The sequence below is a fragment of the Lutjanus erythropterus genome, chromosome 15, assembly GCF_056507025.1.
Source record: "Lutjanus erythropterus isolate fLutEry1 chromosome 15, fLutEry1.hap2, whole genome shotgun sequence".
Classification (NCBI taxonomy): domain Eukaryota; kingdom Metazoa; phylum Chordata; class Actinopteri; order Lutjaniformes; family Lutjanidae; genus Lutjanus; species Lutjanus erythropterus.
In genome coordinates this window covers 9,105,765-9,119,166 of record NC_139331.1, presented here as the reverse complement: position 1 = coordinate 9,119,166, position 13,402 = coordinate 9,105,765, and the positions used below count along the sequence as shown (strand labels likewise).

Below are 13,402 nucleotides of genomic sequence, written 5' to 3'. Positions count from 1 at the left end.
AAGTCACATTGCTTGAGATACCAAGACAGATGACGGCTTATTGACAGATCATAAAGACTGCGACAATACATCACAGCACATTCAAGTGCAAAGTTGCATTCCAAGAGTCTTTTTTTTAAATTCATAAATTACCTTTACAAACTGCACCAGCCCATCTATAAACATTTTTCCATGTGACCTGGAGATATTGCTTCATATAAACACCATCAGTTGGGTGTGTGTGGGGTGGGGGGGTCGGCACTGTAACCAGCGTCACTGATTTTCGCTAACGGCTGAGTTTCCATTTGAAAAACATGGAAATAAATGCAGATGGGGTCGCCCTTTAAATTTAGCCCCTCTGAGCCGTTTCCATTTTACATCTGATTGTTCCATCACTTCTTTTGTTGTCTTTTCCTGTTTTGTTTGTGGCTCATTACGGAGGAAAATCAAGGTTTTGAACTTTTTCAGCTCTGTGGAGAAAACAGCTCTGTTGTAATCCAAAACCCTGTGAAGCACCACACCGCCAGTAATCAGAAACACCATTAAAAAAATAAAATAAAATACAGAAACAGTTGATTTAACAAACAAAGGAGGGAGAAATTGTTAATATTGCAGGTTCTTAGATGATGAGTGACATATTTTGATAAGGGTCACAGCTGCACCAATTAGTAACATCTTTTCTTTGTGTTTTATCAAAGTAAAAATAAACCAAATGAGCCTCAAACTGACTCTTCATTTACATCCTACAGTCAGGCATGATGGGAAGCAGCACTGTCTGCTGCTGCACATTCGTATCAGAGCCGTGTTTCCAATCAGAGCTGTAGAGTGAGCCTGCTGCTGAAAGACATCTGACAGGATTTTCTATTGAGTCACATCACAGTTGGGACCGCGAGTCGACTGTCACAGCTTTTCCATTTCTATTTTAAGATGCTACATGTAGGACTAGTTGCTACTATACCACTGTGAGATAAGTAGGGATGACGCACCCTGATGCCAAGCAATAGAACAAGACATGATTACTAATGTCACAAACAATAAACTTAATCATCAGCTTGCTGTATAACTTCACTGCCGTTATTTTAAGTTTTCACTCTTGTTACTCATGTATTCAACTTTTTGTTGAGCTGAAACTCAAAAGAATAGATCATCTCCTACAAACATCTAAGGATTTTATTTAATGCTTTCATATAAAATGAATCATGAGTTCTTGCTCAACTTACTGCAGTGAAGACATACTGTGCATTTACCCATTTATGCTAAAATAAAAGCAAATTTGCTCGTCAACCTTGATTGGAATAGTTATCTGCAGACAATGCAGTGATTCGCAGTTGTTTCCAATACTATTAACTTATTTAATCAGTGCAAAACCAAACATTTCTGCAAGTGTGAGGAATTTTTAAGAACATGTTTTGATGAGTGTCTTGATAATGTAGTGCTTAAAGGGATAGTTCAGCTGTATTACCTGCAGGAGGATGCTGGTCAGCACGCCCCCAGTTTGGAGAATCAGAGAGGAGTACCAGCGTGGAAGCTGAGCCATGTGCTGCTGTGGACGGGGTCAGCAACAAAATGTATTTTTCGCTGCTTTACTAAGCGGTAACCAAGCTCCATAGGGGAAATCAGTGATTTTTACTGCACAGAATACAGGAGTTGCTGGTCTGCCACTGCCTCATTCTGTTAGTTTGTGTTTGTCTTTGGTGTTTTAAAAGGGTATTTCAGGAACAGCAAAATCACACAAAAATGTATGCCAAGTCTAGCATATCAAGGCAGAGGCAGACCAGCAACTACTGTGTTCTGCAATGTAAAATTACTGATTTTGCCAATGGACTTTGGTGTTTGGAGAGTGATATTTGGCTTACATAACGGCAGTTTCCCCATCAGAAAAGGCCACTTGACAGCAAAGTAAAGTGGGAAAAATATTCTCAATATAGCATACACTTAAACTGATGTTGATTTTTTAGGTGGACTTTTTTTTTTATGCTGACCTTGTCCACAGCTTATCTTCAGTGCTGGTACTCCTCCCTGTGTCTCCAACCTGGGGACTTGCCAACCACCACTTCCTGTGTGTAATACACTGACTATGTATAGGAACCTTATACAACCACACATCAAATAATCTGTACTATCCCGTTAAGCCACACACCATCTAACTTCATTTTATTGCATGTCATACCCTTCTCTCGATTTCTCATCTTTATCTTCACTATTAAACTGTCCGAGGACTGACACCAGTAGCTGACCTTACACACACTAGAACTGCACATCGATTAAGCCTAACACACTGTGATGGCCCGAGGCCTTCTGATGGTATCTGTGTTGTCTGCCTCTGCTTCACTCTTTCCAGATTCTCTGATTCTCTGGCCCCTCCCTCCTCCTTGAAGGTTTGGTGTCACCTGCTCAGAGCCTTTAAGGACCAGAGCAGCTACACATCACTTCCCTCGACCACACCACAACTTTGGGTTAAAACAAATGCTGTTACAGCGCCAGCGCCAAATAGAAGAGACTAGTGCAATTCTCATGCATGTTTATGTTCACAATGCAATTAGTTGACCATCACAGCACAGTGGACAGACTACGAAAAACACAAAATGGTGTCTAAAAAGTGACAGATTCAATAAGGTATGTGTATATCTCAGGATACATCACGTCCAACCACTCAGTGGAGTCATTTTTCCCACTTTGATGGAGGCCGACACTCACCAACCTCTATTTCTTTATTTTGTATCTAACTCTATGTAATGACGCTGATTGCTGATCAGCAAAGACATACCATGATTGTGCACCTGACTCCCCAAAGGTTTTGGGCTGGTAATAGCTCAACGGTGATACGGTTTTCTTACTTTATGCATTTAAACTGGCAAAGACCTCAGAACTTGTATTGATTGCCAGTAAAATCAGAGAAGTTGTTTTCACCCAATGAGGGGAATCATGACACAGAAGCAAAGTACCTGGAAGGACTGCTCTCATTTATAAGCTGAGTTATTCCAACATGGCTCCCTCCCTCTTCCTCCTTGACGGCTGATGCCATTTTGATTGTGTTTATTTAAGCTTTGGTTCATGTTAGAAATAAAAAAGGATAGAACCTACACTCTCATAGCACACAACACCTGTATTTGGCTACTGATTGCTGAATTAACGCATTAGTTTGCTTATGAGTTATCTTTAAAGATTTTTTTTGTTTACTTAAGCTGTTGGTGTGTGGACCTCACTTAGCATAGCAGCATAAAAACATGGTGTCCATCCAAACTGAGCTCAGTCTGCAGGTGATGGTTAAAACTCTGACTAAATGGTGTGCAACGTAAAGCTACAAACATTTCACCAAACCATATACAGCACTGTGACAGTGTATAGACAGAAATGCACCTTACATTCCTTTTTGCTCAATATATAAAGCCATGCATACGCTTGGTCATGTCAATTATGCGCAAGCTTCATTTGCAATCCCAGTTAGCCATAAACAGATGAAGACAGCCTCCCAGTCAGCTGCTTGCATATCAATATCTCTGTCCGTCTCCTCACTCTTAAGTCTCATCAATGAAAAGAACAGCAAAGAAGAAGTGACATTTTGCCTTTTGTGCCACAACAGGAAGGTATTCCAGCCATACAAGAGCAACCGTCCCTACGCATGGCTGTCACTATTCATTACACCTGAATCATTTATCATCAGCTGTGACATCTCAGTTGTCACTATCAAAAGGTCAGAAAGAAAGGACTTAGCTTATGGCGCAAGAGCAAGACAAAGTCAGTAAATGCTTTAAAAAGAATTATTACATGGCTTTGTTAAATGTTTGATTCTGATTGGTCAATTACAGTATTCTAAGGTCTGTTATTTCTGTATAACAGACCGTTACCATGAAGAACTAGGTGCTATGGACACTGTTCTGATCTTAGACTGGAGGAGCAATAAAATCATTGCTAAATTATTTAAATCATTAATATTTTGTGTTAAATTATTGACATAACTACATAACTATGAAATAAATGTGATAATGTACAGTAAGAAGGTCAGGATTTATTTCATAATAATGACCTGCTCACTGTACATTATCCCATACAGGTTAAATTAAAAACATTATTAGACAAGGAAATAAAAGTGATCTCCCCAATGTAATAAAAAGAATGACAATTTTGATCAGACAACTGTACTTCATCAAAATGATGTTCCTAAATGCACCTTTGATAGACAACAGCCTTTCCATACTCTTTCATAAATGATTCCTGTTTGCTTTTAGCAATTCTGAGCTCAGTCTGTTAGTTGAGTTAGCTATTACCACATGCACCTTATTACCTCCACCAAGGAGATTTTGTTTTCAGTTCAGATGTTTTCTGTCTGTTTGTCAGCATGATTATGGAAAAACTGGCCTGATTTTCATGAAACTTTGTGAAATGGCGGCGCGTGAGTCAAGGAAGAACACGTAATTTGTGGTGATTTCAAGACTAAGTTTGTAAAGTCCTCATTGAAAAGTTCTCCCTCTGCATTTTTGTAAGTTTTATCAGTTTTATTATCTCACTGCAATGCAAACTGACTAATAAAAAAAGAACCGATTTGACTTTATGAATCTCAGTCAGCAGACGAGTCTCCAACTGATGATTTGACTCACGGACTTTCAGGGGGCAGACCTAATTACAACAGCAACAACTTATTATAAAGCTAGCAAACACTGCTGGACTGCTGCCTGGTCTTACAAATGGAGGCTGGGCAGCCAGAAAAGACTGGAAGTGACCAGGTCAACATTTGCAAACATCAAAAACAAAATACAAAACAAAACAAACAAACAAAAAAAAACATCCCGAACCCCATGTATTCCTGTAGGTACAATTCTGTATAAATAATCTAACATGTTAAAAATAACAAATCATATTTGTGAATGCTTACAATGAACTGCTCCACGTCCCGCTCCATGCCCACGTTAGGCAGATCTGGCATCATGTGGGCGACCACTTTGAAGCCGGCGTCCTTTGAAAGGTGGAAAGACTCGCACACAGCTCGCACTGTGTGGCCTCTGAAACACACATGTACACACACACACACACACACACACACACACACACACACACAGATACACAATTACAAAATATAAAGCCTTAAGGTAAACGAAGAAAAACACTAATCTATCCATCGCACAGCATCAGAGCGGCTGCTATCACACCATGTCTGGAGTCTTATCTACACCCGTCCCCGACCTACTGACCTGTTGGTGTCGCGGGCCACGTCTTCATACACACTCTGGACTCCTATCTCCAGCCGCGTGCAGCCATAGCCCAGCATGTCGCTGAGGTGTCGCTTCAGGCAGTAGTCGGGCCGCGTCTCAATGGTGATTCCCACACACTTGGTGTTACTGCGCTCAGAGTACCTGCGGCAGGAAAACTGTCAGTTATTTCTGCTCTTAATATGCTCGCATCATATTTATTGGACCACTTAGTCCTATCGACCATGTTGGAGCGCTCTATATGTTGGGATCATTTAGCAACAACAATTTACATGCTGGGAGTTGGCATGGCTCATTATCCAAACAGTTAACACTAGCCTCACATTAAGGACACTAATGCAGCAACAGATAAACAGAACGTAAAAATGTTTGTAATGCAAAAATGTTAATGAGACATTAATGAAGGTTTACATTGCACTGACAGTAAGATAAACACTTAAATGATTCAGTCATTTATATGTCCTGACTGTGCTGATATATAAGATATTACCCATATATAATATAGATAAAGATGCAGGTCATTGTTGTGTTTAAAGCTTGTTGTGCTGACAACAACAATTAATGTAGGTTTTAATTAGGCCTGAACGATTTTGAAAAAATATCTAATTGATTGAATATTAAAGGAAATTATACTTTTTGACATTACTATTCTTATTTTGATTGAAAAACTTGTTAAAATGACTGTGTTTTTTTTTTTTCAGGAATCTGACACATTTTGCCTTTAATATTGCACCTCCTGTGATTTGAAAATTACAGCCAGCCATATTGCAATTTGGATAAAATTTTGATTCGTTGTGCAGCCCTAGTTTAAATAATTCATCCCTGTGTGCTGGTGAGGGGATGAAGGGCTGAAGACAGCCCTGAGAAACAGGGTCCGGCTGCACCAACAGAACTTTTGGCTGGTCTTAAGCTTAGTCAGTCATAACTTGGTGCTCCAGGTCTGACTTAATAGTGACTCTGGTTACACCATCTAGGATTCAGCGTTCTTTTTTTTTAAATTAAATTAAATTAATTAATTAAATTAATTTAATTAAATTTGTGTCAGAATACCATTTTAAATGAAATACTGTCCTGCAAAAGCCACACCATAATCATTTTAAGATTTTTGATGAAAATGTGAATAATGATGTAAGAAATCATTCCCTCTAATACTGCACATCATATCACAATTCTAATACCAGACAAAAGAATCATGATTATTTATCCTATCAAAATCTGTCAGCCCTAATATGGAGATATGATCATATTTCGTTGCACTGCTTGGCAGTCAGTGTTTTTTTGTGCTGGCTGAAGACCTGGCTGAGTTTTTATCTCAGTACTGATGGAAATGCCTTTACTTTTTCATTGATCCCTATAGAGTTAACACAGTGAACATGAAGTCCACTATGAAGACTCGGTTTAACAAAGACTGACTAGGCAGTTAGGACCAGGTTTATTGGCCGTGTAATAGCAATGACTGTGAAATGATTTCACATGAATAGCTTTAATGACTTTTCTATAACCAGCAATGTCCACTGTCAACTCCATTTACACACAGACTTCTAAAAAAAAAAATTAAATAATATGTAGATATGATGGGTGGACACCCTAATTTGTGCAGTGCATGCACATGGGACAAGCAAAGTCTGTGTTTTACTTGAATTTCCTGATATTATCCGTGGATATAACGTCAAAGGTTCTGCTTAGCATCAACATTTGACAAGTTGGTTCCTCAGCAGCCACATTACTAACAAAGTTTTGTTGAGTGGACTCTTAAACCCAGGAAATAAAGATAAGGAATATTTTTAGGAACAGGATTCTGAAGCATCACGCCCTTTCTTCTCTATTATTTGTGGAGTGATAATTGTCTACACTATATAAAGTTATACACTTCAGCATTTCCCCTATAGTGTATTTGGCAGGGCGCCCCACCCTCCCAACAGGACCCCCACACAGAAATTCAAGTTGTAGATTTTTTTTTTAATTCCATTATTTAATTTATATTTTAAAAGAGCCTATAACATGTGTTCTTTTTATCAAATGAAAAAAGCTAACTCTAACTTGTGCGACTTCAGAGTCGAATGCGTTGCTATCGTTTCATTACATTCATTCATTTAGAGATAATCCATAGACTCTGTTGTGACCAGCTTCAGAACTTTGGAGCTTCAGAACTCTATAAAGAGTTCATCATGAAAAAGGCCAATATTACCACAGACAAAGTAAATCTGAAAATAAGGTGATCCTGCAGTGCATCGCCCTCAGTGGTGGAGAGAGTACTGTTCTCAGGTACAAATACTTTTACATTACTAAAAAAAGACTCAGTTAAAAGTAAAGGTACTGGTGTTAGAAAAATACTTGAGTAAAAGTGCAAAGTACTCATCTCAAAAAATACTTGGACTATTAGTTACTACTGTCCAATAATTTCATGATAAATAGGTGGTAATTACCAAGTATGATATTTGAAATTTGTCAGAATTTACTCCCAAAATTAACCCCAGATTTCATGGTTAATTATGTGACAATAAGCAAGTAATATTTGCATGTTGTGGGTGATAATCACCAAGTAACATTTTCAATTTTCAGTTAAAGAAAGTTCAAATATGTGAAATAGTAATTGCCACCTAGTTGCATAAAAACATCATGCAAATGATCAGACTTGTGACTTTGTGTGTAATTTTTAAGAAATTTCAAATATGTCACCTGGAAATTACCATTAGGGACGTCAAAATTAATGGCTTCTAAGATGCATCGTGATGCGGACGTGGACGATTCTGCACTGATGCAGTGACAGAACATAATCCATTACAGCATAAACACGCTCCGTTTTGATTTTCCGGCCACAGCTGGACCATTAAGATTTAAAATTCAAAATAACTTCCTAGTAGCAACCAGCGCCATAGCAACCAGCACCACAGCAACCAGCGCCATAGCAACCAGCAAACTGAATGTCATATTGAATTGTGGGAGAATGGGGCAAGAACTGTCAGGAGCTGCTGACGCTGTCAACTTTGCTGCCCAGCTCTGAGAAAGTGAAGAGAATCACCCAGTCATCCCCTATTGATTAAACACAAATTTTAATTGATTCTAGTCGATCAGTAAGAAAATACTCAGAAAGCAGTTATAATTGAACACAGCTTACTAACTGACAATGTTAAACACTGTCTGAAAAAATGAACACTGCACATTAACCTACAAAACATGACAATATCTCACTAAATGCTTCACCTTTTCAGACTGAAAAGGATTACAGTGTCTGGGGGTGAACAACATAGTTTACCTGGAGCAGTGCTAGCGGCAGTAGCTGCTCTGTCTGTAGGTTAATGTCAGTGTCTGTGCTTAATGTGGTCACACATCACTCCAGACGAGTGGTTATGTATCAGATTATTCTGATACCACCACTAGAGATGAAGATTAAACGTCGCCACCCTCGCTGAATGGCACCAGGAATACTCGTCGGTGTAACTATTTATCAGTATCTTATTCATGTGCAATGCTGCTTAACTGTTACCTCTAAGGTGTCATGCAGCTGCCGGCCACTAGTTGGAGCTGCAGCTGCATCAGATGGCAGCCCCTCTCGCCCTGATGTCCCACCCACCCCCGGATGTTTTTAATCAGCAATCAGTCATAAAGAAAATTGAGAATGCAGTTGAATTGTGAGACCAATGAAGATGCACAGCTCTAATTACCGTCTACTACATGAAAACAGTACCTTCTAATTATCACATAACTAACCATGAAATTTGGGGGTAATTTGCAGTTAATTTCTATGAAATTTTAAACATATTATTTGGTAATTAAAAGCTATTTACTATGAAATGATGGGACCTGGAAATAAAAGAATCATTTTACTTTTTAACTGCTGATGTTTAATACATTATCAATAGAAGACATTCTTTTGTCATTTTTATCTCATTGTAGGTTTAAGTGTCTCTATTCATCAAATGAGTAACTTTTTTTTTTATTTCAAAAAGTCCAAATTCTTTGATTTCAGCTTCTTAAATGGGAATATTTTCTGGTTTCTTTCCTCCTCTCTTACAGTAAACTGAATATTTTTGAGTTGTGAATAAAACAAGACATTTGCAGACATCTTGGATTTTGATTGATCAATCGATTAATTGACAAAATAGTCGTCTGATTGATTGGTCATAAAAATAATTGTTAGTTACAGCACAAAACAACACTTTTAAGATATGAAAATTGTGACATGCAGACATGGTCCAGACCTCACATGTGATACTAGCCGAATAAATGTTGTCTTTTTGTCAAATGGAAACTTTTTTGTCTTAAAGGTGTATTAAATTGCTTATTTTAATAATTAAAAATAAAAAAGTAAGAAAATATATGTTCTCCCAGTCATTTAAGGTGGGCCAGTTCTATTTTAAGGTTGGCCCAGGCCCGTTAGACCCACCCATAACGCCGCCCCTGATGGATGGATGGATAGATGCATAAATAAGTAAATGAATTAATAAATTAATAAAAACATTGTTTCATTGCTAAAATAAAAAAAATTGAACACAAATAAGTGCTAACTGTTTATTCAGGTCCAAATGCTTTGTAATCATGGTAATGGGGTCCTTTGTTGACCCCAACGACAGACCACGCTCATTCCAGCCCAGGCACCGCCCCCCCAAAGCAAAAACACTGCACTGCAATGCACTTATATGTATAAGTTATACCACCCCCAGATTTTTATTCATTCATTTTCTCTTCTATTTCTTTATTTTTACTCAATTTATTTTATGTTGTTTACATTCTAAACATGGGACTTTGTCTCTATATATGTGTGCGTGTATAGAGGTAGATCTTTGTATGTGCAGTATTATGTTATATATGTTCAAAAAGACAATACATTCAGTTAAGAAAAATAAAGTTCTGTCTTGTTTTGTCAACTTCCGTCATGCGTCACCATCATAAATATGCATTTGGCAGCTCATGTCAAACAGATGCTCTGTGGCTGTTCTTGAATATGACAACCTTCTCCGTCATCATCAACATCAATATGGTCTAACTCACAGCACAGCTGCTGACTGCGTTTCAACATATTATGAGCTACAATCAAATTTCGTACTTGTTCAGTTGTCTGACAACAGAAAATGGATGTAAATACAACCCCAATTCACAGAGAAGCCCATTTTCACAGGACTAATATGATCACAGACCTTCTTTTTGGTGAAATTTACCCTCACTTTACAAGTCAAAACTATCCCTTTTAACTCCCTCCGTCTTATTTTTTATATATCACGCTGTCTTCCCAATTCCTGAACTACTTAATGTTTAGTAAAATTTTAAACATTTGAAAGAAATGAACACTGTATGATCATCACATCAACTGATTCTCCAACAAAAAATAAATAAATAACTTTAAACCTTTGAAATTGATCACCAAAGCAGTCTGATCTGCATGCTGTGTGACTGAATCTCGTGGAAAACTATCCATGTCCACACACAGCAGCAGGTCTGCTGACTAAAGAAGCTATAAAGCACTAAAAGAATCAGCAGCCAGACTGAGTAAGTGTAGGTGACGCAGCGCGATCCCTCGTCATTCTTTAAATGTTATCTCAAGACAGATTCTGAACTTCATTTAGCCTCAATCTGACTCCACTGCTGCTTCTAAACTTATTTGAGTCACTGATCGAAATTGCTAAAAGAAAAAAAAAAAACAACAGAAGCGAGCGAGCGAGCAGACACGTCTCATCCTGGCACGCCAGCCAGCTGTCATTTTCTCCACTCCAGCTGCTCCAATGACCATTAGCTCCCCTCATGCCAGCTAATATGCCTTCTGATTCTGTATCTGCTGGCAATAAATGTCCATCTTTTACAGTCTGCTGCCTGATTTACACCAATTACAGGAGTTTATGCTCCAGAGAGGATGATCAGATTGTATGAGATGAATCAATAAAAAGTCTATTATCTCAGGCGATTATCTGGAGGTATCTCGCTGCTGTGATCAGAGCAGGAGTGGGGTGAGCGTGCGGAGAAACACAGACGTGGGCATCACACACGCACGCCTTCTTCAAGACACATTGCAAACACCAAGCCCGCGCACACACGCAGACGCACAGAGGTGGCGATAAGAGCTGTCCCCAGTCAAATCAAGTGCCTCCTCCGTCACAAACAGAACAGCAACAACCACAATTACCCCAGTCACAGAATCTTAACGAATATCGCTGATAGAGGACCGGGACAAATTCAGGCAAACTCACACATATTGGGCAGAGAAAAACACTCACACAAACTGGCCTCTCTGGTCTTATCGGACTTGAGGGAATTAAATAGTAAATAGCCCCTGCTGACAAACAAACAGCCTCTGCCCCATGAAAAAGCCATTATTTGGTCAAATTGTCTGTATGACGTCTTCGACTCCTCAACAAATGGCTGTTTCTGCTTTGACTTTGAATCTTCTCCGAGGAGACTGAAAAGTTGCTTCTCATACATACTGAGCAGAGGCGCGGCAAATTTCATTCAAAGCGGCTCTAACTCCATAAGCGAGGAATCGATGGAGGTAACTGAGGAGGACAGATTGAGAGCGGCCCGCACTTATTTTCCTGCTGAGCTCTGAACAGGTTCATTCAACTGTTTTAATCTGTGAGGATAAACGTTATATGTTAGCTTCCTACAGGATGTTTGGTGTTTAGTTGTAGTAAGGTTAGTGGAGTGAACAGAAACACGTCAGTTCAAGACTTCTCATGCTGTATTATACACACAGACAAAAAACAATGGGAACGATTAGGAAAGTGAGTAATCGCAGGGTGAATATTGTTCAAATCAGAGGAGGATACATTAACTCAAGCAATTATTTGAATAATGGATTAGTTGAAAAACATAAAATTAAATGAGTTTTTAGAATCTGGTCATTATTCAAGTTACTTATCAAGAAAACACAGATGTGTGAGAATGTGCTACTTTTCTCAGTTTCGTCTCACATCAAATTGAAAATGATAGCTTTAAAGGGATAGTTCACCCAAAAATGACACTTTATTCGTCATCTCCTCAAGTTCAAGCTGACCGAGGGTTGGTTGGTTTAGTTTTTCAGTCCACAAAACACTACTGAAGTTTCACAGGAAAACAGTGTTGCAGAATCTCTCAGACAATGTGAGTGAATGGTGGCCAGTGTTCAAACTTAAAAAAACAACAGAATAAAAACGTAAAATGCCTCGTGTGGTGTAATCCCAGTCATACAACACAAACCAAACTCAGATGGTGTGCGTGTGCATGTGAACGTGGCTCCAAGCTAAGTGAAGGTTCAGGCTAAAAACACGGTGTAAATGATGTCTTTCAAGTCAGCTTGGCATGTCAGGGCTTTAGGGGATGTGGATTACACTAGATGAGCAGTATGAAGCCATATTATGTTGAAAAACTGGTCACCATTCACTAACATTGTTTGGGAGATTCTGCTATGCTGTGTTTCTGTGAAAAACTTGACTTATTATCTCTTGTTTTGTTGTCTTCAGTTTCCAGGCACAGATTGGTTTGGTTTGGGCACCAAAAACACTTGGTTATGTTTAGGAAAAGGTCATGGTTTGTCTCTGCCATGCATGTGTAAATAGCGACCCGGATGGCTATTTACACCCACTTCACATTTGCTTTATACACACCAGGTGCAAATAGCATTGTTGGCTAGTGGATACCTAGGTGCTTATCTGTGCTATTCCAGACTATATACAGCCAGGTGTAAATACCCGCATCGCTCTCCCACCCTAAGGACAAACAGCATTACAGCGTTGTTCCCTCCTGACACTGTTTAAATATGTCCCCTTATGCCCTGGGAAATGTTTTCTGTTGCAATTTTTTGACACAAACAAACAAAAAAAATAAACTAATTGTTGATTAACTCACAATGAAAGTTATTATTTGGAAAATATCAATAATAACAATATAATATCAATTATAATAACAGATAAAATTTGGAAAAATTTGGAAAGAAGTCAGTCATAGTTGCAACATGAGATCTTACACTTCACCTTGAAACATATTTTCTATTTTAAGTTGATGTAAGTCAGTCTGGATGATGTCATCTGCTGTAACATACAGTAATGATGGCAGAAGAAGAAAATATCCAGCAGTGGAGGAAAGTGAATGAAGGTACAAATGGTAGAATAGCTCCCTCTGGTGGAGACTAATGTTAAATATTCTCAGCTGTGGTACTTGGCAGGTGCAATGTCTAATATGTACAAAAAATGAATAAGGCTTTTAAGACCTTTTACATAGAAGATAGAAATATCAAAACACTGTCAAAA

At 38.6% G+C, this 13,402-nt stretch overlaps 1 protein-coding gene across 1 annotated transcript in view; it reads right to left on the bottom strand.

Moving 5' to 3' along the window:
• elp3 (elongator acetyltransferase complex subunit 3) overlaps positions 1–13,402 on the bottom strand; it is a 28,395-nt gene that overhangs the window by 10,296 nt on the left and 4,697 nt on the right. Inside the window, exons 8-9 of the mRNA XM_084737526.1 lie at positions 5,169–5,330; positions 4,853–4,979 (exon numbers count right to left, since the gene is read on the bottom strand). Of these exons, the coding sequence (XP_084593652.1) occupies positions 4,853–4,979; positions 5,169–5,330 (289 nt within the window). The remainder of the gene's footprint in view (positions 1–4,852; positions 4,980–5,168; positions 5,331–13,402) is intronic.